At 40.5% G+C, this 25,126-nt stretch overlaps 1 protein-coding gene across 1 annotated transcript in view; it reads right to left on the reverse strand.

Moving 5' to 3' along the window:
• Positions 1 to 25,126, reverse strand: part of LOC124158166 (transcriptional regulator ovo) — a 773,475-nt gene that overhangs the window by 183,766 nt on the left and 564,583 nt on the right. The window contains exon 9 of the mRNA XM_046533350.1: positions 16,435 to 16,518. Coding sequence (XP_046389306.1) covers positions 16,435 to 16,518 — 84 coding nt within the window. The remainder of the gene's footprint in view (positions 1 to 16,434; positions 16,519 to 25,126) is intronic.

Raw genomic sequence — 25,126 nt, forward strand, 5'->3', positions numbered from 1 at the left:
TCGTACAGTGAGGAGAAGGAATGGTGTTATGTGGTCGCTTAAAAATTGAGTTAGCACAATCCTCACAATCCATTTTTCCGTTCTGTGCTAGGAAAAAATTGAGTTTATTGTGATTTTCCCAGAATACCGCTTTCTTTACAACTCTTCCAGCATAGCTGCAATGCCTACAACATAACCGATACATTGATAATAAGAAAATGCCAACAATTATCTACTGAAAAGTTCTATTTGGTTCTTTTTTTGGTACTTCTTCATTTGGTCTTTTTTTCAGTATATCATTAGCTACGAATATTCCTCTGCATTTTCCTACATTCTGTCACAACGTGTGGCTCTGAGTTATCTGGATGTTACTATATTACAAAAGAAAAATTAAAGTGGTATGAGATTGTTGAAGTAATAGAAATGACATTACAAGAACTAAAGAAAACTTGTGGAGGTTGCCTGCCTACCTGCGATGAAGTTAAGACCCCATTGCAAACAAATTTGAATGAAGAGTGTAGCTTTGTGCTTGTGAATGTTCCTAGGCTCAGTGAGTTATGTCTTATACCTATGATGGTGTTAAAAAATGCATGCATTCTTTTTCATCAGCTGCTATTGAGACAAATTTAAGCTTGTTTCAATCGACTGGAAAAGAGGAGTTGAAATCAAGGGTTTACGAGTTTAATTCGCGGAATGGTGACGTGATAGATTCAAAAATATACTTTGTTATATTCCACACAATATTTATTTTTAAAACTACCGTTTTCGACCTTTTCTGGTCTTTGACAAGAATCGGCGTTCGGGAGTATAAATTTCTCAAGTATAACGACAAGTACGGTGGAGTTGGGGAGTAATATTCAGCAAAGTGATCAGTGAATGAAGAAAAGGATCGTCACGTTGTGTTTCGGTGAAGAGGATGGAGAAAACGACGCGACTACAAGGAAGGGACGGGACAGGGCGTAACCAAACTGTTTAAACCTCTTTAACCCCTCCCACCCTCCCTCCGTTTTCGCCTCTCTTAGGCCACGGGGACATCGTAATGCTTGGAGATGGACGCATTTGTACAGCCTCCTGAAAACAGTCCTAGCATTTAAAACGGGAAAGCGACACCAAAGGAGGATTTCTTTTCTTCCGCCCTGCGAGCTGTTTTCTTCCATGTCCCTTTGCACTCAGAACATGGCTTTCTTGGGAATACCAACAAGTGCAAGGGAGGCAATCGTCTCCAGGTGAATATCGCTTTAACTGGGCAGAGAAAACTTTTCCATTCTATTTCGTGTGAAACGTGAGTCAATGGCTTGGCGAGACGGGCACGAAATACCGAAAAATAGAACACATTTAATGCCATGCTATACATTTCGACCACAAAGAGGTATGGCTTTAAATAGGTGTCTTAATGAGCATGCTTAAAAAACCTAATTCAACAACAATTTGTCTCAGTACTAAGGTGGGATAAAAGTAAAATAAGAATAATAAAGAGCAAAAAAATTAACTCATCCAAGATATTTAATCCTAATAATGTCCGCAGCTCTTGGGGAAACCTGGTTTATTCTGGACTCAGGCGATAAAATTCCTCAATTATTAAGAGAGGGGATAGCATTTTGTTCAACGGTCGGTTGCATGTTGCTTAACATATGTAATCAATCTCTTAAGTTTGTTTAGGTGTCGTCTTATTTCCTTTAATCTTTTCATTAGTTCCCTTTTCAATTATCATCACTAGTCAACAATCCTTAGATTAGTCTGATGCGGCTCTCCTCTCAATTCTCCTATTAGATAATCATTTTACATCTACGTATTTCTTCTCATCCATCTGAACCTGACCTATATATTTCATTTGAGGTCTTCTTTAACCGGTCTTGCCATCTACTTGTTTCTCGACAATTGTCTTCATCAGACCATCATATCTCAAAATGTAGTATTGAAAATCCATAAATGCAGACCCTGGGGTAAAACTAATAACGCATAAGATAGCGTCACGAAGGATAAATTAGCGATTGAGAAAATTCGAGACCGGGAGGGGGGTGATGGGTCATGGGTATCTTCTCGAGAAGCAAAGGATCGTAGCCAAGACCATTTGGGTCGGATGATTAATCACATTAACAGCACGTGGGACCAATCTGCGAAGAAGCAGAAAGAATGGTTTTCGAGTGGACGCAGGGGATCTGGACTCGTGGGCGTAAGAGGTCAGGGTGAGAGAAGGGTTCGGTGGTGAGACAAGAGGGGGGGGGGAGAGTAGGGGGTTAAAGAGATCGGAAACTAAAACCCAGGGCGGCGGTGGAATGAGAATCCGTTAGAGCCAAAAGAAGTGGGGGGGGTAAACCCCTCGCGACTGACCCCTTGTCAACCCAGCTGCCCACTCGACATCTCTCCGGCAACGAAAGCACCCCGGCGTACTTCTTCATTGCCCCTCCCTTACGGAACCATCCGCCCTCATATGCTGCCCCCGCATCTCCATCTGTCCTTGCCCGGACCCTGGCACTGCTCCGAAGTGGACTGGACATCGTCCATCTTACTCAAGAACGAGGGCGCGACACGTACGTAAATACAAGCGGCCGGCAAACCCGCGCATTGGCGTGGGGTGGGGAGAGAAACGCCATCTAAAGATGGTCCAGTGCAGAAAAACATACGGGCGCCAACTGGCCTCGGGGAACCTCCATCCCTTGCCCATCTTAATCTCTTCTCCACTCTTGAGAAATTCTATCATCCCCACCCTATATGGACTAATCATGGAGGGGGATCCATAAGGGATTTATATCCTCCCGAAGTATGGGAAACTCTATATTGAAGCAAAAATATAATAGGGGATGTTTCATAGAACAATTTTCAAGCCATATTCCTCTTCATATTTCGGTAATTTTCTTTCAATTCCATTGTTTTTTCTTTACAGTGTCTTTATTACATACTACTTGTGTATCAAGCGTTCATCTGGGAGAAATTATTTGTTATGCAACCATATGCACATTATTATGATTCTATTTCTGAAGGTGAACCCTCCAAAAGGCAATAGCTTCTGGGGTTCATTACAAAAATGTTACCTTAAGCAAAAGTAAAAAAAGTAAAAACGTAATCGAACAAGAATAAGGTTTAATATTGTGATACCTTTGGCATTGATAAACGCGATTATCTGATATTTAGTTACCAACTCTTAGGAGACAGGCTTGTTCAATTAATCAAAAATATCATTATCATTATGGACATCGGAGGCCGCTGCATTATGTGAGTAATACAGCGGCCTGCGATGTTGATTTTTGGCGTTAAAATTTTATTTCGATTATGAATTTATTTTAGAGGTTCACCATTGAAAAGGTTCACATAGACAATAGAAGAGCGCTATTGACTATTAACATACCTGTAGATAAAGCATACACTTAGAGAGACCGTGGTTGGAAATTGTTGGCCTTAATTAGATGCTAGCGATCGATGTAAAAGCCCTCGGATTATCTATTATTATGTATCAAACTCAAATTTATATATGCTTAATGTTGTATGCTACCAGCTGAATATCAGACGGATCGATCTCCCCTATCTATTATGACCGCCACGTAGAGCAACGTTGACGTAGTTTCGTCCGGTGCCTATCCCTCTACCGTGGCTGATGAATTTGTGTTTGCCCACGTGTCCGTTCAGCAGGGTGAAGAATCGGCCCTTGAAAATATTTTACAGGAAATTGCTCGGCCGTGGTCGATCGCGAGGAGTGCGGGGAAGGGAAAATAAAGAGAGAAAAGGATAATAAGGTAAATTAAAAGTGAAATGCGCCAAATAAAATTATGACAATAAAGGAGAGAGGGCTGTAATTGAGAAGATAATATGCTTGAGAATGATCTTATCATCACACTGGATGAAATTTACAAGCAGATTGCTCAGCCAGTTAAATGTTCTTTTCTTGGCGTTTAATATTGCGATGGATCGTTGGGAAACACGTAAAACACGTTCGTTTTCGCATATATCCATGTTTAAGCGGAGATAATTGAACTCTTGTCTTAGATGCAGTTGTCTCTTAAGGTATTACCTACACATGAATGGAATGCACCCAAGTATATGCAGGTAATCTGCTAGGTTGAGGATAGATTTTTCGCGATTCCCTTAAATTTTTCTCGCAAAAATCTATCCTACATGCCCCTTCTCTGCCACTGTAGCTCTTCAAGTACTGTACGACATTATGCGGAACTGAAAGAGGTTAACTTACGGAGCGTCTAAAATTTTTCTCTGAACCACTTTCTGCTAAACAATACTTTGTCTGCTTTGTGAGTTTTCCAGGATTTAGCTAGCGTGAAAAGGCATTTCTTTCCTAATTCGACTGGTCTACGGATATCGGTATGATCTGATATGTATTGTCTGATATGGTAAGCGAATTTATTAAAAGAACTGTCGGAAAAAATTAGAGCAGAATCATTTGTAATTGATTATCTAAGTAATCATCTCTATTCGGTTCCTGAATAGATATTTCCGAATTCCATACAAACCTAAGACATAATAGCCGTACTGCATAGTTAAAATCACCCAAGAGAAGAAGGAGCGAGCGAAAGAATTCAGAAGGGAAGGAAACGAATTGTGTTCCCGACTCGGAGCGCGTTAAACGCCGGGGTCAGGAAGAAAAGAAGACGGGAAAGACAAACTGGGTGTGGGATTAATCGCGCTGGAAAGGTTTGCAGCGAAGGGAATTGGTTTCTGGAGGGAGAGTGTGTGCGAGTACTTGCGGGGAAGGGGACGCGACCGGCTCTTGATTGTCGCGTGCCGGGGTCGGAGTGTGCTTAGAGCCACGGGGGAAATTAAGCGGAGGAAGACGAGAAACGCGAGGAAGGGCCCGCTATGTGTGTTATGTGTGGAGAGAGAGGGCTGGAGGAAAAGGCGCTAGTTTATACTGGATGATGAATCTGGTGACGCAATCGTGCTGATGAGATTGGCACACCATGAATTAAAACTTCTTCCCTGGGGGACGGGAGGGAGGGAGAGAGAGCTTGGCTTAGCATGACAGCTCACGGTATTTGAGGCTGTTGCCGGATTTTACGAGTCCATTTAACAAATGTGATATCCGTAGGTACTTGCTGTGGATATACGAAGGAATGATAATAACTTTTCGTGTGATTATCGTGGTTTTTTAGTGAGTAGGCATTCTTATGAGATACGACATCGTTTTTTTTCAGCTGTAAGCTGGCAAGGAACCTCTGAGAAAAAAATACAGTACCCATACCGTAAATTCATTTACTTGGTATCATGTTGGGTTATCTAAGATTTCGTCAACTCGTTATGAAAATGTCTTCACGGTTCATTAGAGTGGAGAAATCATCGTCTACGAGCAGAATCTATGCGTAAGTAACACATGAACATTTCATAACACATGAACTCTTTTTCATTGACATCATCGTCGTGAAGAAATGTAATTATAAATAATAACTCTTACTGTTATGGTGGTGAAACATTACGTTCATGTAACATGGACCCGACGCTTGAAAAATGAGAAAAGGATCTACATTAATATACCAATAATTTTTTTTGTTTCCTTTCTTGGACTTTGGAAAGGAGAGCTATTATATTTCAATTGCAAAAGCACGCAGAAAAAAGATTACCTCTCACAGATATTAATATCATTTAAAAGTTTTATAAAAGTAGGAAATATACGATTTGTTGTGGATACAATCGAGATGGGTTTGGAAAACCCTTAGCATGCCTACTCAATAGAAGTGTGGGAGGGGATTTGAATCAAGTGAAAACTTCAGTGGAGACTCCATCACAATAATATTTAGGCATGACCTTTTAGGCTGGCCAGTGACCTATCCTCCCCCTCTCTCACCCCACCAAGGCACCCTCCCCCACCCACCCTTGCGTCAACTTCCCTCCTCAACTCATTTCCGACTGGTTTTCCTCCGCCAGAGTCCGAAAGCACCCGACGGGCGCTCACAACCCACAGGAACCCCCACCGTCACCATAGTAACCAATCATACACCGCACGTATGGAGAGGTTGTCAAACAATGAAAAAAAATGAGATAAAATATGTACGGTCGACGGGGATGGGTTGTCAATGAGGGAGATTGACATTGTGGCACGATGTCTAACAAGGCATGACGGGATGTTCAAATGTTCTGTGGAGGGGCTGGATTTTTTTCCACGGAGAGTTTTTTTGTCTGCGTTCATCGTATTCTTTTTTCCCCTAATCACAACCCGTGAATTCAGGCTGACAAGGCGCGATTAACTTTGAACGCGATAAGTGACTTCAATAAGACGAGAATTAAACTCGTACTTACCTACGTTTGATGCGAAAAAATTAATGCTCACTCAAACTTTAAAAGAGCCTCATTATTCAAGAAGAGATGAGATTGAATACGCTATTTTTTCCATCGCAGCTAGTTTAAGTATTTTAATAGCATTAGAAATTGAAGCTATCACAAAAAACTGATTCTACTTGAAGCATACCTCTCACCTTTCAACCCCAAGACGATGGTATGTCTCTATTCTATGATTACGACGATAATTACGACGTATCTTTCACTTCGTGAATTATAAAATACAGGCACAGCTTCAATATTCTTCTTGCAATATCCTATTTAGTAAATACCCAGTTCATACTGTATGTTCATACATGTTTATCTTCTGAATTGGCAATAAAGAAGAGTGATTTTTGAGGGATCATTGAGGTTATCATTCGCCTTCATTCTTGCAAGAGGTAAAAATATGAGTATAAAACTGCGGAGACTGCAATTTTGAACCCTAATCTCACATCTAGGCACGTGGAAAATCTTGACTTTCCGGTCAGTACAATATCCATCTCACTAATGTGAGTCTTCACGGGAACAGTAGAAAATGAGCTGAATGGTAGGATATTGAGTTGTGTGGCAAAGAGGTCTCAATTGTGGCTGATAGGGCGAAAGGGGAGGAAGGGAAACGGAGTCAGACTAAGGAAAGAAGGGTCGGTTGCCGTGGTGCAGGCGGCTAATGGCTCTTTGTTTGTCATCTCGACTAAAGTTACGTTTGCGCCCTTGCCTCATTCGGGCGAAGGGAGAGATGAGCCTACCTATTACTCAGGAGGGGTAGAACGGAAAGAATCCCAATTCGCAGGACAGCTGGGGAGATTTAGATCACAGAATTCTCGCGTCTTCCACCATACATCAAGCCTCTCATTTCTCGCCTGCCTCACATACCTGATATTATCTATCAAAACTGGCGACAATAGCTTTGGCTTAGCAACAGTTTTGCTCCTACAGTACTATTGATTGGTCACTCTTTGCTCCTAAAACTAATTTTATTCCTTAAAAATGAACTCAGTGTGTCAAATATCGTTCTCTATAAAAAGTAAGGACTAAGGCCATTACACAACGAAAGAAAATATCTTGAAACACTGACCGAAAAATGGATTTTCGGGTACAACTTCCCTAAGTTGGGCTTCCCGGGTAGGATTCACGCAGTGCAGCAAGAAATAACTGATCATGATGATAATTCAAGATGATTTAACAAGTGTTAGTGCCAATATATCAGTGTTGACGCCCATCGTGAAATTTATGAACTTCATTGCGGTAAAAGAAGAAAAGAAATTACGTAAAATTGATGGTTATGAAACTATGCAAGCATCATTTTAAACGTGGCTCTGCGAGGTTTTACCTCCGCCTGACTTACTAATGGTACTAATTTCTTGAGCATCAAGAGTAGTGCAGCTGTATTTGAGTGCAGATATATCATCGGCTATTTTTGCTTCTCGTTTTGTCCTATTTCTTTTGCCACACCACCGATTTCTTTCCACATGAAGGACCAAACACTGAGGGCCTCTGAGACCATCTATACCTCGGTGGCTTATAGATATCTTATTCCAGTTGAGTTTGAGATATAGCCACACTTTAGATACTAACTTCAACTCCACTCACACGAGCTAGATTAACTGTGGTAAAATTCACAAAGTAATGCAAGTTCCCACACTATTTTTATTTGTGGTCTCCTGCTCATGACAAAATAGCAATACTGGAGTACAGCATCACCCTTGGAAGTAGTTTTACGCGAGATATTTTATTTTGAAAACGTGAGGTGACGGCGACGGCCATCTTGGAACTTGGCGACTCAATTTGAGTCGGGACTTGAGTAGATCTCTTAATACCAAGGTAGCTACAGAGCCGAGCATGAGTCGGGATCGGGACTTGAGAAACGTTTTGGAATACGGCCCCGAAATTCAGCATTGATTAAGTCGGCGTAGAGGAGACACTTGAGTGGGAACGTATTCGACACGTCACCACGGCGAGAGTGGAAGAGACGAAGCGGAGATAGATTGATGACGAGTTGTGGGCAGGAAGAAAACGAAAAGGGAAGTAGGAGAGAAAGAAGAGGCGGTTGGAATTGGGGATTGGAGGGCTAAGACCATGGAGAAGGGTGCGGATTTTTCTCGCGAGGAACGTGGGGTGGGTTTTTTAAGGGATGCTTGAGTAGAAGGGAGGAGGGTGCCTAAGGATGGATTAGGAGATTAATGACCGCCGTCGCCGTGGCGCTTCAGAGTGAGACACGTCGATGACAGGGTGCCTTCTGGGAAGGGCAAGCAGGTAGGGGGGGAAATTTTGGGAGGGGGGAGAATATGGGCGACAGGCTCGCCAATGAGCAAGGACCCTCGATTGTCGCTGAAAGTGGCTTCGACGCCGTGAAAGGAGAGTCAGTGATAAAATCGATTATTACTAAGCAATAAAACTGTACATCAGTTGATAGACCGATATTAAATGATATGAAAATAGAGATATAAATGCTACTTTGAAATAAATAATCAATAGTTCAATAAATATAATTCTTCCTACGAATATTACAGACTTGACAAGTTTAAGAGGATTTGTAGGTTGTCAACGATTTCCTAAATCAACCCCTGTAACTAACTTGAAAGTACCACGATAAAACTTAATGGATACAACATGAATTCTAAGGCAACATGGTTCCAGTAGTTCCAGTAATGTACATGCACACAATACTAATACACATGGTAACTAACTTGCTTTTAGAAACGCATAACAATTACATACATCCGTACAATATTCCTTGTATTGAGAACATTTTATGCTACCTTTCTTAGCAAAAACTCTGCTTCCTCATTGCGCAATGTTATCTGCTACCGCCAGGATTTTAACCAAAGTGCCAGTTTACGAATCCACCCCCTAGTCACCACATTAACCCGATCCCCCGACAACATTTGGCCCGGAGATTGGAACGCGTGGATACAGGAATAGGGTAGAGGAGCATAGAATCGCCTCGAATGGCCATCGAGCTGGTGAAAAGGAGTGGGTGTGACACTGAGGTGGAAGAAGTGGAAGAAGGCGGATCGCGCGTAATTGATGGCTCCATGGTCCTACGGTCTGCGTGTCCTCTCCGTCTCAATACCGAAAGGCCTCCCTCACCTCCTGCATATCATTCGACGGGCCCTCTCAAAACGTCCGCTCAAAGCGGCAGATAAGCGACGAAATCTGCGGGGCATATTATACGCAGGGTTCGGTATTATAGTTGAGCCGGTGAGAGTTTTCCGAAGACAAGCAGAAGGGCCAGAGAGTGAGGTAAGGGAAATTCTGCTGCTGAAAGATTTCGTGAGATGGAATTTTCCCTTATTTTTCATAGATATATACAAGGTAGCACGAGAAATAAGAATCAGATAAGCCCACTTCAAGCTTGCAGAATATATAACGAGCCGTCTGAAGTACTTTAATTCGCTAATTGAAGTCATTGGAATCATGTACGAAATAAGAAACAGAGAAGCTAACTTCAGGCCTGTAGATAATGTAACTAGCCGTCTAAATTACATTAATTCGTTAATTGAAGTTATTTGACATACTGGTATTCGGTATACATACCTGGCCATCACTATCGAAATTTAGAGTTTGGAACATTTCCTTGTCAATCTAGAATATTCAACCTGATGATTATTTAGACCGAGAAACGACGGTAATGTTCTTGTCCACGATGAGTGGTAGGTTACCTCATGGTTTCCGGGTTAACCCGCGTTGTTTCACCTCTAAGGACGACAGTTTCGCCACTAATCTCGACAGAATTTTAAATTTCAGAAGTGGATTTTGATGTGTATACACACAGGCCAATTTTGTATCGTCTGATAATGATTCGATAGCGAAACTACCGTCATCAAACATGAAGCAACCCGATGGAAACCAGGATAACATGATAGCATCAAACTTCCGTAATCATGATTAAAAACGCACGCTTGAAAATAAGAAAAATCCTCACAACGCAGATTTATACATTCCAGCACAATTCTGCGTAAACTTCCCGCTGGTCTACGGAAATGTACTGCCTCAAAATTCCCTGAATAAATTTTTCTTCTCACAGTTATATTATAGCTCGGAGTGATGCCTACCCTTTCCTATCAAGCTAAAAATATCCCTAGTAACACATAAATTGAGTATATAATAACGTATATAGCTACTGTATATTTTATATGCATTTTATCCTTCCCCTGGGCCACAAGATAGCGCAACAAATAAGAATCAGATAAGCCAACTTCAAACTTGTATACAATATAACTAGCCGTCTCGAGTGTATTAATTCGTTAATTGAAGTTATTCGACATACCGGTTCTCCAGGAAGGGACTAGAGAATGAAACTAAAGTTATTACGGTGCAATTACTCCCTTAAATGCTACCAAGTTCCGCTTGGTCTCGAGATAAGGACATAAAAATCTTGTTCCGCTTTCCACCACCCCTAAGCGTCGCACCTTTTCCCCTACGGGCTATAAAGCTCTCTTCACTCTCATATACATAGTTACATACCCTTTCGTCCGCTTGGAGGATAAACAGGCTGGGAAATGGGGGGCCAGGGAAGTCCACAAGCCACTTCTCTCCACTTCTTCGCTCTGCCCTTTACCGCGTGAAATCTAGAGAAAGAGTTAACATTGAACGGCGGCCATATGCGACTCAAGGAATCCCGATTCTTCAGATCTCTCCCGTCCCGAAGTAAAACTCGAAATTAGCAAACGACCGATACCATTCTCGCAATGACAATATTGTCGTTAATTATGTTAGTGTGAGATGGGGTTAGTTACTTGTGAATGAATTTTAGATATTTAAACGCACATTATTTAAGTATTTTTGTCACAAAATCCATCGGCATAAATTGTTTTGTGTCACATTTCGGCACAAAAGTAAATTTGTTTTTCAAATACGCATGCATTTTAAAAATACTGTTAAAATGAGTGTTTTAGAGGTGATTCAACCCAATAGTTCTAACTGTTTCATGAAATATGTATGTTACTTTCTTCCTTAACGGCATTCAAACATATAATCCAGTATCCTCTACATTCTCTACTCACTGGGGGATTTACAAAAATTCCTAAACTTGAGAAAAAATATAAGCTTACTATCAAGAGGTATTTCTATTAGAAGACTTGAAATTTTAGGCATTTAATTCCCGAAAGGGCATGACATTAATCTGCAATTATTTTCAAACCTAAGCGCGTGGCAATGCGCGAAATTAAATGCGGAAGTATAATAAATTAGAAAGTTTCCCATTGTTTTACTTCTCCAATAAAGTTTCTATATGAAACTTCTATATAAACAATATCGGTTCCATATAAACAATACCGGTATTAATGGGGTACGAAACTCACAACTCCTGAATTATATCTATGATAGAATGATCCCCTTTTCTTTGACTAAAACGCTTCTTCGACTGACTCAAACTTCACCACATTTTCACCGCAGTGGCTCGAGGAAGAGGCGAGTCTCCCTGCAATACCTCTCGATCCCTATGTTTTTTTTCTCTTACTAGAGCTCGAGGATAGCTCCCCTGAGGACCGTGAGGTTATGCGTCAGGTTTAAGAAAGGGGGAAGAAGGCCAGATCTCGAAGAAATCCGAACCTCTTCCCCCGCAGCGCTGTATTACTCGGCCAGGCGAGCGACTCGCTTCCATTTGTCAGGGGTGGTTGGACACGGTTGGGAGGAAGAGGGCGTGACGCAGGGGCAGTCACTCAGGGGATGGGAAATCTGGAACAGCCCCTGTCGACTGAATGCCACAGGATTTCTTTTCTTAACCTCCTCTCTCGAGATAAGACGAAAGGTCTCTGACAATCACATTTCAGTTAGAGGAGCGGAATACGATGGACGAAGGCATCGGAATCCGAGATATTCAAAATTCAGAGTTATTACCAAAATTGTATGCCTTTTACGATTTTTTTTCTCTATCATAGAGAATTATTTTAGGAACATGTGGTATGCATGAAGTACCAAGAGTAGCATTTGATTAATTGCTACAGAAAAAATCCTTCCTGTTTTGAATAACTTTCTGAATTTTTCAATTGCTGTGTTTACGAAAAAAACCATAACTTTTTGAGATGTAATAAGATTTGTTTTCTGTGAAAGTCATCCAATAATTTATTATATTCAATTATATTATGAATTTTTGCAATAGGAACCCTTATCGTGTTGGCTACTAAATGACTCAAGTACAAGGATATTAGGGCTTAATTGTTCAAGACTGATTTCTTTCAACCGATGACTTAATATACGAGACTTGACGATGACCGACGTAGTCGATAATAATATTGATGACGAAGACGAGGCTGTCGGGATAAACCGGACGAAAGACTTCTCATAGCTCCAAGAGAGGGCATTGCAGCTAAAAATCTTTTGATGGAATGGGAATTTCGTTAAAAGTACAATCCAGAGCCAATGTGGCTTTTGATTGAGACCCTACAAGTTGATACTTCATCAAGGTAACAATCGAGGTTCGTGCATAAATTATTCATAAGAAATGATAACATTACTATCAGTTCTAATATTAAATATAACTACGTGAGACGATGTTACTGTAAATGATAGGAAATATATGATGAACTACAGCATTTTGAATTTCTCTTCTTTCTTCATTTATTGTTTGCCCCGGCATTTAAATTCGGAAAAAAGCCATCTAGAGGGGCCCACAAATCGCTCGTATACTACACATGGAGTACCATGGGAAGCATTGGTTAAATCGCTACAGGGAACTACATCCTCCCGGATTTGTATACTTTGACTAGTTCTAAACGGTGTATTTGCGAAAAAAATCATAACTTTTTGAGGATTAAATCATTTTCGTATAAAGTCATCCAATAATTTATCAGCCTCGATTTAATGTTATTATAGGTGCATTTGGTAAATAATAGGGAGTTCCGTTGGGCAAGGTGTAGTGGAAGGAGAATCGTGTCATTGGACTTAGGGGCGGACGGTTAGAGGTAGCAAAAAGGAGACGTCGAATCTGGAGTAGGGGCGACAGAAATGGTGGGAGGGTAGAGGGCAAGGGACGAAAGGGGAAGAAATCATGAGAGGGCAAAGGGTGAGGATTTTTTCTTCCGAAGAAGGAACGTTTCTTGGGCAATCGAGGACCGTGCTAAGACTTGACATTTCGCATAAAATGTCAGCGCGTCTGGTTGTGGTGTTGGTGGCTTTAGGGGAAGGGGACTGCGGGTATTCCAGGGAGAGTGAGAGAGAGGGTTCCTTTCTTGTAACCCTGGGGTGAGGGAAGGGGCCGAACTTGGAAGAGTAGGGCTTAACAATATGGGCGAAGGAAAAGGACTGGGGGCCCTGAAGACGGATGGCAGTTCGGTTTAATTTCCTCAGCTTTATTCTTTCCCTCTGCGCTATTAAGGCGTCCCCTGACTAGCCATATACCCTTCTTCCTTTTAAAACTGTGCCCTCTCCACCATGTTTTACTCTGCCCCTCCGCTGAATACCGCTAGATATTGTAAAAATAATATTTTTTTAACATATCCCCAGAATTTGTGGCCCATCCTCGCCCTTTTATGACCAAGCCATATTTTTTGCTGAATTAATAAGACAATAATATGGACGAGATTAGTGACTAATATAGGGAAGGCGATCGCCTATATCTACGACCCCACGTTGGTAAGACTTCAGTGGATGGCAACAGTCAACCCTCCAAGCCACACTTCATTTATCTACCACCTTTCAACCGTCACTTTTATCCATATATCTTCAAAAAGCTCAGGAAAATCACTAGTGTACTACGCATCGTTCATGAGAATATTTGAATTTCTCGAAAGTAAGTGTTTACTGACTTTATCTCTACATCTAGAAATTTAATTGCTTTCATTTGAACGCTTTTACAGTAGATACTACTGCCATGAGGGGAAGCAAAAATATCACCAAGTATTAATATTCAAACGACTTAATAACTAATGTAACTATTTGATGGTAATATTTTGGTGCGCTATCAGCTTTAACCTTTAGATTCAAGTTTAATAATTCTAAAATACATTATGACCCAGAAATCATGGCTGGCCGTTGGGTTTCTGCAATTAAAAAATAATCCTATAAGGAATATAATAAAAATCCTTATATATTTAATAAAAATCCTTCGCACATATTTTAATTCTTAAAATACTAGGTGAAAATGATATTTTTCACCTCATAAAATTACTTATTTGAAAAATTTCACAGCTGTGTACGACTAAAATCGGCTATGTATAATCAACTATAATGCAAATATGACAAATTCACACTATTGTCTCTAAGAGGTATAAGCAAATATGAGAAAAAAAGAACGTTTTCATGACACTTATTCTTTTTAGGACAAAATATTGAAATGTAATTGTCTTGAGTAGTTAATAAAGATTTTGATGTATTACGAAAGAGTGCTGTCTTTCCTTTGAATGAATTTTCAGATGAGTTAGTTTCATTAGATCAACAATATACACGTGGTCTTTTCGAGAGAATGGAGTAAAAATCTTTTGGAAATAGTCAGAAAAAATCAGTACAAGAATGCCATAATCCGAACATGTTTTCATAATATCTTACAACCCAATACTTTTACTGGTAGGATTCATTGGTGTTTGGGCGATTGCAATAATTGCCCTGATATATATCACGGGTAACCATTCATGTCGGCTCGAGTATCCAAGAATACCATTTTCCTACCGGTATTTCGCGGAATGGCATGGCCCCAGTTCGGAAACTCCAGCCTAGCACAGCTTCGCTCAGTGGGCACGTAGGCCCCACGGGCTATATACATTTTAATATCCTATTTTCGCTCTACGGCTTCTCTTTTCCTTCTGAGCACAGCTTTGTAGACGGGGGAAATACCTCGGAGCGAGGTGTATCTCCTTCCCAATGCAGGTACCTACCCTTCCGACACCTTCACGGCCCGGGAAACCACAATTGGGCAATTCTTTTTTTTTCCATCCCTATCTTTCGACCCGAAAAATATCCTCTTTGCTTTTCCCCCTTACAGGTACCCCCTTTTTCTCCCCCGAGCACCTTTCTTACTTTTTGGTGGCTTTTTACCCAGAAACGGGTGAATACATTACGAATTCGGCGCTCGACCGAGGTGTGACGTGCAAATTGCTCCGAGCCCGGTTGATTTACGGGCAGAAATTTCCCTCGCTTAAAAACCATCCTCTTTGGCTTGGAGAAAATTCCGGTGTTTCCACCGCGTAATCACCGGCATCGACCTCTCCAAGAATTGCTATTGGATGCTACGGCCTCTCTCTCTTGCTATCCTCATTATTTTTTTATTTCTGCCCTGCGCTCACCAGTTCTCTTTCGAATGCCTTCCTCCCCAGAGAGAGAGAGAGGGGTTAAATGGATTTTCTTTCACGAGATTCGCGGCCGCAAAACGTGGAAGATATTGCCGAAGTTGGTCAAAGCCCATCTGTGCCATTATGAAATACTACTCATTGTCATATGAGGGAGAGAGAAACCAAGGGGAACAAGTAATTTTCTAACTAAGCAGAGTTACTTATTGGAATTGATGAAAGAAATATGCATAAACTTGGAGGCTAAGGGGTAAGAGTTTGTCTCTGTTCTGTGCTCACATCAAGTGGAAAATATAGTACACTTTTAACGAAATAACTATCTAGTTGATTTCGTTCGTTTTCAATACCTAATTTCTGGTCCTAACTCTGTGTAGAAAAAAATAATCACTTGTACCCCTTAGCTTCTCACCCCATCTGCATGTCTTAAGAAAATCCTATGTGATTATCAATTATTAAGAAAATTATGTGTGGAAGATATCGCTGAAGGTGGTCAAAGCCATCTGTGTCATTATGAAATGCTGCTCAGCGGCATACAAAATGTACATTACTTGAGAAAATCAGGTGTGGTTATCAATTCTGGAAGTTTACTTAAAATATTAATTATTATTTTTTAATTGGTTTTATTGGGTTGGTGTGGTGACTCGAATAATAGCTCTCTAGAATAAAAGGTGGAGTTCAAATTCTGTCGTTGACAGAGATAGATTTATCGGAAGATTTCTAATGCTGCATACCTCAAAACTATAATTTTATTAGCGCAATTTGGATTAAATGAACTTTTGGGCGAGGTTATATGAAAATGTGGATATTATATTATTTATTTTACTATGCTGAAGCAGTACTGAAGTCTTGTTAAAATAATTGCAATTAGGACGTTATTACGCTCCAAGGAATACTAGCCTGATTCAGGTAGTGAGCCGTGGGGACTTAGTAAAAAGACCTCGAAGAGGTAAATATTGAAATTTTGGCTTACCTCTTATCTTCTGCTCATCCATAAGCTGACGCTCGATGTTTTCCTTCATTTCCCGTTCTCTGAGAATCTCCATCTTCAATTCGGCTGAAAGTAAACAAAAGTACGCATTAATCACACAAAAATTCTACCAAGTTTTCATTTAACTCCATCGTAAATTCAAACGATTATGGTACTGATTTGCGATGCTCCGTTTAAAAATCATAGATTTCTTATAGTTTACAATTCTGCAATTGAGGACCCCTGAAGCCAATTGGGATATATGCGGTTGAATTTTTTAGATAATTAAAGATATCACTTTGTTACAACAAAATTGAGTACCTCACCAACATTTATCTGTAATTATCTACAAAAAAATCGCACTTATTCCCCTTGGCTTTTAAGGTCCTCAATTACTTTGTAAAATAATTAATTATAGTAGTGAAAATTGTGATTTTACAAAAAAGTTTGTGGGGGTCATCAATGACATAAACATTTAAAATAAATCAGTTGCTCCTCTATTGATGCTTTTCTTGATTTCAGGGGTTCGCTAAGAATTGTTCATCGTAATTTTAAGGAACATACAGTTAGTGATATGTTAATAATTTTGTCATAATTAATGAAAATATTTTGCTTTATACCATAGCGGAACTGATACCACGAGTGGATTCATTATTAATCTTAGGTCTGTATCAATATTCCGAAAATTTCTTCAGGCGGTAATGTTTGTTTTTTAGCGCCAGAAATCTCGTTTGCTTTTGTTCTGATGTTCTGGTTATTTTACTCACTCATGAATACCGTGGAAAAGGAAACTAATTTCTTTTCAGGTCTGGAATAACATACTTATTTCGGAGAATGAAAATCATTCCCCTTGTAATTAGTTTTTAGATTCAAACTTTGTGAGAAGGCAATGCGGGAATATTAAACATATAATTTATCATATCTATTTTCAAGATGTTCGGAGAAACACCCGGAAATTTGATTAAAAAATCAACATCGATAAAATTAAAAAACCTTTCATTTCTGTTCGGGAGGCAAACAACGACGTTCATGACGTCGGTTTTCGATTTAAATTGATATTTTATCTTCAATGAAAATGAACAATTATGGCCAAATTAAGTATATGTAATTCCAAATTACGTAGTAATGACTGTTAATAGTATCAAATTTTCCAAAAACATTGTTACGGCTTTAAATGTCGGTTTCTAGTTGATTATTTCCATGCAGTGTACTGCTCAAATAATCTCGCTACGTAGTTCTGAAATCCGTAGAAGAATAGATCCGTAATTCATGTCTAAAATACCATCGCTTTCCACGGGAGTCAAATTAGGTATAGAATATGGTTGAAATTTTTACAGTAATTATAATTTAAAATATCATGAATATTAATTTCACGTAATTTACTTTAATCTGATTTAAGCTTAACTAAATATAAACGATGTCGCACAGCGACGAAACTGGTCGTTAGTAAAATCACATATGAAATTTACAAAGTTCTTTTGTTTAAAATGAAAATTTCACCAAGTCAAGCCTAAAACCATCAATTTTAAATATCAAATTTTGTCGTGCAAACGTAAAGGGAGTTCTTAAAAAATTCACCTTATTTCTTTCTGGCCAAACAAAAGTGAAATACAAGTGAACTACAATGCACAGAAAATAAACAGTCTTAAAAACGTGGATGCATAGAAGTATGCTATTGATTCTGAATTAATTTAAAACTATCATCTTATTTTGGGCCCAGCTCATCAATTCAATCTTTCTCTATGAGGATGAGATGGTCACGGCCAACCATAATGTCAACAGTCCTTCGCGAACTCATATTTGAGCTGACATTTAAGATTGGCCAAGTCGCGCAAAGCAATGAATCAGCGTAGCTAACGGCGAAGTGCTCCTTTCCGTCCGCTATCACTTCGCGCAGAAATTGGACCATCAATCCTCATCCTCCCACTTTTTTTTCATGCCTACATTAACCTCTCCAAAACTTTCGGAATATTTTCCGCAATTATAAACAATAGAGAGCGGAGTTAAGAGCACCTGATGCTCCCTCTGGGAAAAGGGAGAAGTAAGTGATGGGGGAAGCAACGCGTTCCGAGATATTGCCGAGGAATGCGAAATTTCGTGGGCGCAACTACGGAAAGAGTGTGGGAGAGGGGGAGAGGGGTCACATGACTTTGCCGTACCTTTAGCCACGAAAACACCATCCGTTCGTTTTCCCACCTCTAACTCAAGCCCCGCGCCACCTTGGCTACAACTTCCGATACCCCAAGTCGCGCTCACCAACAGGAAAACCCCTCGACTCGCGCGGGGAACCGGGCGGTTATTAAACAACTAATACATTAATAATAATAATACCCCGCGGCGAGAATTATCATATATATTAACTTATAAATCTCGCGGAAGATTGGGGAAGAGATCGCGTTTTAAGTGAGGCGTGGGGGGGGGGGGGGGTCTTGAAATCAGGAGCGAACGTCTCGACGGTGAATATCTCGGCGGGCGTCGCAGGACTTGAATTAAGACGACCGCGCGTCGACATGCCCCGGAGGAGAGCTTCCGCACAGCGCCGCACCGCTCGCAGCGCCACTAAAACTTCCTCCCCACCACTCTTTTTCTTCTCCCCCGCACCAAAAATCCCTTTCTTCCTTAAATACACTGTTTTCATTTCCCCAGGCGAGCTGGGAGGTTCGAGGCGCGGGGGTGTTGATCGCGTCGCCGGCGAGGAAGGCCTCGCCTGCCGACTGGAGTAGAGGGAAGAGGTGGGAAAACCTTGCGGCTTTGTTGGTTTTTAGATTTGGAAATGATTTACTTGTTTCCTCCCTTTTCCTCTCGGATCTTAATTAGCATTTAAATCTAAGACGCTCTTAACGGGATGCGTGGAGGTGAATGGAATAGTTTCGGGAGAGTGGTTGGTATGCATGCCCGGCTCGGAAAGTCATGAGGAAGAAGTAGAAGATATGGGTGGCCGTAGAAAGGGGAGTGGAAGAAAATGTAGTGAGGGGAAGAATAGTGCGATGGGGTCACAAGGCAGAATCACCCCCGGGGCAATATAGGGCCATGCTACGCGCACTATTGTTATGCAAATCCGGCGGTGGGAGGAGGGAAAGGTGGGGGGTATGTTATGGGTGCTGCAGTCGGCTCCGGACGGGGTAGGAGAAAGACCAGGGACGTAGGGCTGGGGAAGTTGAGTAAGACAATGGAAAGAGACGATTTCTGCATCTATGCATACATAGAGGGATTAAAAATGTTTTTTATTCAGATGTAGTTTATTTTTATTTCAGATGAAGCTGAACTTGGATACACTGGAGATAATTTGTACCAACGTCGATCCATGGATTCGGTGATAATTCCGTAAAATAAAGGATAAATGGGCAATCAAATAAATTTATTCACTGTTTAAAAATAAAATTAGAAACGCAAATGAATTAATGCCATTACTCTACCGATAGTTTATGATTGAAAGTTGAGCACAGGTAAACTGTGCGAAATATTTTTTTTGAAATAGGTACCATTTAAGTACAGAAATGTTTGAAACATAATTTAAATACATTCAGGGAGATATATTTTTTCAAGGATTCTACACATTCGTTTGTTTACATTGAAATAAAGTGCCATCTATATCTCTCCATACTCAATCGCTTTCAATTAGTCCTAATTAACTTCAAATATAAAAAAACTGTATGCTTCAAATTCACTAATTTATTTATCGTACCTATCGGAAAGATATTGCGCTCATTCTTCAGACAATTCTTAGAATGGCCAACTTCATTTGTTATTTCTGACAGAATCATAAACAGATGCATGAACGAGGCACATGCATTTGCGGGTAGGGATGAAGCACAATTCTCCTCGATTGTTTCCTAGTTATTACTTGAACTAAAAAAATCCATTAAATTGAAAGATCCAAACCTAAACTGATTATTTAACCAAACGAATATACTTGTCTATTTCTACAAATCTTTATTTCTACTGACTCAGGTTTCGTTACATAATGCCATTTCGAAGGTTAAGAATGGCATTATGCCCTGAAAACTGCGCCAAGGTTAAGGAATGGCATTCTGCGCCAAAACCTGGGTCGGTAGAAATACAGAAGTAAGGAAATAGACAAGTAGGTACTTTAATTATGTTAAACATCAAATATATCCACCAAATTATGCTGGAAACTGCATATTTTAGACTGATAAACCCATTGATTTGGTTCGATTCTTCTGAGAAGTAAGAAAATAAGCGCTGACGTAGGATGTAATAAGCCTGTGTTTCAAACCACACGGCGTGCCACGGTGGAAGGAGAAAAAGCGATCGCAGCAACCAGTGTGCGATGAGGAATAAATATTAATGGAAATCGTTGGAGGGATAGAGAGAAAGATCAATGAGATTGCTTCCGAGCTTTTTGTCCCTCTCTGTCGCGCGCGGGGCGGAAAGATTCAAAGGCCAACTGAGAGCGATGAAGAGGGGTGGGGAAAAAAAAAGATCGCCCGCTGAAAACGCTGACTCTGTGCGGAACAAAAGGCAGTCGGGGGGAGGGAGGCACGATGTCAAAGTGCGCCGTCGTTCTCGTCTTCGTGTGTATAAACGCATTTTTAATCCGTGGTCCCAGCGAGAGGCGCGTTCTTTGGATTCCGACCGCGGCGGCGGAATAAGCGGCGATACCGGGGGGGAGTGTAGAGTTGGGGGCGTTTTAGAGCGAGAAACGCCTTGGAGCACGTTGCGCGTGCGTGTGTGCAAACAGTGAGGGAATAATTGCAGGATTGTTGAGGCGGGGACGATAGAATTGGGGGTTGGGAGTTGTCGGTGAGGGGAGGAATTCACAAAAAGGGGATGTTTGATATCGACGAATGGAGTCGAAAAACAAACCGAGTAATGCGGAGGCTCTCATAGCGGTGTTTATTCTCGTTCCGAGATATTAAATTTCTAATTCCTTTCGATGAAATACTGTGATAAGAGTTGTTGCGTATCTCCCACAGAGTGTGCCTACATGGGTGGTTTCGAAATCGAAATGTATGTTCGGAGTCGAATGGGACAAGCATTTTGTTTTTTTTTCTGTCTCATAATTATCATGCGATGATTGGGTAATTTTGATCCAATGCCTCCACAAGGAGTACAAAATGTAAATTTTACTCAGGAAAAGGTTGCCTTTAGAGTTACCTTATTAAATTTTACAACGCTAGTCTGACTCGGAGAGTCATAGATGTTATAGCCAGTTTGTGTATTGCTCCCAAAATATTAAAATAATTATCCCGCTGGTAACTAAAAATTTAGATCGGTGGCAGAGGGCTTTTCAATATTATGTGAACCATAAATTAAACTCGAGAATACTATGGTGTTTTAAATTATACTGCGTCAACAGTTCTTTTCGGTTGATCTGCATCATACTAGGCGCGCGGTCCGGCTTATGGTCACCTTCACGTAGTTGGGCGTCTTAACTACCCATTGTAACTGCCACGTCTCACAAATATCACCAAAACTCCGGCGAAAAGACACGACCACATCTTATGTAATAAAAAAGCAAATAACTTTATCATTTTTAGGATCTGATATCAAACAATTACGTTGCATCAAAACGCGGACTTCAGAAGTTACTACGATAAATACCCCAGCGGTCGTATTTGATCAAACTCGTCCCACGCGTTTGAACTCACCGCGGTCTACGGCGTGTTCACAATAACCAAATGATCAATAGGCCATGAATTACGTTTAAGTGATAATAATGTATTTTATCGAGAGTGAAAGTCCATAGAAGGCGTGTACTTAAAGCAAACCGATAAAATGCAAACAAATGACCTTATATTCAAACACGATGCTTTTTAAGTACAAAATTCCTCGGTTATCTGAGCATACACAGCGAGCTGATATTCCTCCTTACACATGAGATCATCGAGGAGCGTTCGCCTGCCAATGAGATACTATAGTCACATCTGTAATCGAGGCGAAAAATAAGGGAGCCCCAAACATTTATCCTCCTGACAGGTCCCCTCCATACACCGGCGATTATCACTCGATACGTAACATTCGCAAAATTTCAAAACTACGATAAGTACCCGGTCCTTCATTTTTTCCTCGTTTGCTTCCTCGACGACTAGATTAAGACCGTATATCGGTGTTGGAACCTTCTCTAATGCCCCAATTTACCGCTCATTTTTATACCACAAAACCATTTAAGGTCATTACGACCGCAGGTTTTTCGTATCTCCTACCGATTAACAGCAAGTAACACACCCCTATCATTGAATCACATCTCATCTACTATTCCGCTGGCTTGCAGCCCTTGGAAACGCCTTTCTCTTCCTTCCAATCGATTCAATAGAGTGCTAGATCTTCCAACCAGGACTCCCTATCAGGTTAAACATCGTCCCCAATCTATGAGGGTAACCGCGATGGAGATTCTGACAGCCTCACCCTCGTGGCAGTATTATTTCCATCACACTCTCAAAGGTCGCGTTTAATATGCTCGATTTAAAAATCATTAAAAGCCCCCCTATTGAACTTCCTGCCCTTTGCGATGGATTTTAATCTCAAAAACAGGGTTAAAGTTTATCAGTCAAACTTTAAATTGAAACAGTAGACAAAGGTAACAAAGATTTCATCTCATTGTACCCTAAAAAAGGCATAGGTAATCACCCTATTGTGTGCAGAAAAAGACATGGGCTGTTCTCTAATATCGAGCTCGCCAGTTGCTTGTATAGTTAAAATTAATGCATGGTAGTGAGGAACCTGTCTTAAAATCACATTTCGTTGGCAATAAATTGAATTTAGAAATTTATGGCAAAAAATCAAATTTTAGTGACGATTAACGTTTCGGAGTAGTGGTCAACGAATGATAAGCAAAATTGTTTGCCAAAGTTTCGATATAATTTTTTATCTTCTTCAGGGTTATTCAAGAAGTTAATCATCATTAAATAATTCAGTGTCATGAAAACGAAAAAAAGGAATCGATTTAAATTTTAGTAATTTCACAGATTTTAATACAAATCTTTTCACTCTCATCACGATGCGCTAGCTAAATTTCCATCGGCTACGCTAAGTTTTACTGCGTTCTTAAGTTTGGTACAATTATGGCGAATGCTCATCGCGTACGAGTCAGCAAATTTAGGGGGATTTAGGTTACTCGAGGGGTGAGTTTCGGACGATTACGAGTAGGAATGAGTCGATTTCGATTTCGATTCTTTCAAATTTATTCCCGATTCCGATACCATCCATTATTATTCATACTAACAGGTGGGATATTGATTTTTCAGTAGCATTGCAGTAATTATTAAAGTTTAAGAATTGAATAAAATAAATTAACAGACAATTAAGTGGCCCAAAAAGCATATTCATTAAAAATAGCGAATTACTATTATATTAATATATCCTGAGCTAAAATAATGAATACTTTAACAGTTACAGAGATAAATTGTGGAATCGATGGAATAGAAATCAACTTCAGGCTATCGATTCTCTATTCCGATTCCGTGCTCGAGAATTGGTGGAATCGATAACCGACATTTGAAATCGACTCATCCCTATTGCGAAGCAACGAAGCACCAACTCGGCGGTTCCTTCCATATACCTCACAATCCTCGGATGAAGGACACCTCGCATTCCACCCGAAATGGGCTCAAGTACTACTGCACCACTCCTTTCATGTGGAAGTATAACCCCCGAACACTCCCCTACTTTCTGAACCCTATACCGCCACCTCGACTCCATCCACCCCGCGCTACTCGCAGAAGCCCACTTCTCCTTCTCCGCAAAACCCTTCACACTATACCGCCTCTTCTCCGCCCATACATTTTCCCGTGTCTCTCCCTCTTCCTTCCCTTACTGCCGAGTGGATTAATTCAATTACATGGGAACAGAACGGCTATGATAATACTCAATGTTCTGTTATGTGTGTAATTATCCCTGCGTTATCGGAGGCCGGGGTATCTCTAGAGAGAGAGGATTGGAACAGGCGGGTTGAAAATGGTTTCGGAGAAATGATGAGGAGCGGGAAAGGAGGCTGGTGGGTTTAAGGGTTTCGATTACGAAAAAGAATTGGATATTAACGATCAAATTAACTCAGCCAAAAAGGAGGAGAGGACCTGATCGTCGGATCGAGGCCTCTGGAATTCATGGCCGAATGGTGGAAGGTCTCTCGAGCGCGGAAGATAATTTCTGTGATTCGAGCCAGGTTAGTTTCTCAAATTGGCTCGCTGAAATTACTTTAAGGGCACACGCTTCATAGCTCTTCACCCAAGGCAGAGTGGTGAAGTGAATAAATGGTCATATCAATAAGAATTTGAATGTTAATTCACGCCCCTCAAATAACAGCAAAACTAGCATATGCCTAAACCTTAATGCTGAATAAAAATATATTAAATATGTGTGTTCGTAAAAACAACTTTTAACGCATTCAAACTATTTTTAAGTGAAAAATCTAACTAAAGCTCCTCGAATGCTAATGGAATTAAAATTAAGTATATCGAAACAAATGAAAAGAGTTGTTGTAATCTAAAATCCTAGATATGAGTAAAAGTTAATTAAGTTCCTAAACTGCACGCAATACGAAAAACTTATCTACTTCGAGCAGAAACTATATCCACATGACACGACGCCGGACCATGCAATTTTGATCATGAATAACCTACCTACACACTCTTTTACACAATGGTAACCAGAAGGGTGTGAATTTGTTACAAGGTTTTTCTTTTAATCATCAAAAAACTAATGCAAGGCCATTTCCGAAGATATGTCTAGAATT

This window comes from Ischnura elegans, chromosome 4, assembly GCF_921293095.1.
Source record: "Ischnura elegans chromosome 4, ioIscEleg1.1, whole genome shotgun sequence".
NCBI classification, from domain to species: Eukaryota; Metazoa; Arthropoda; class Insecta; order Odonata; family Coenagrionidae; genus Ischnura; species Ischnura elegans.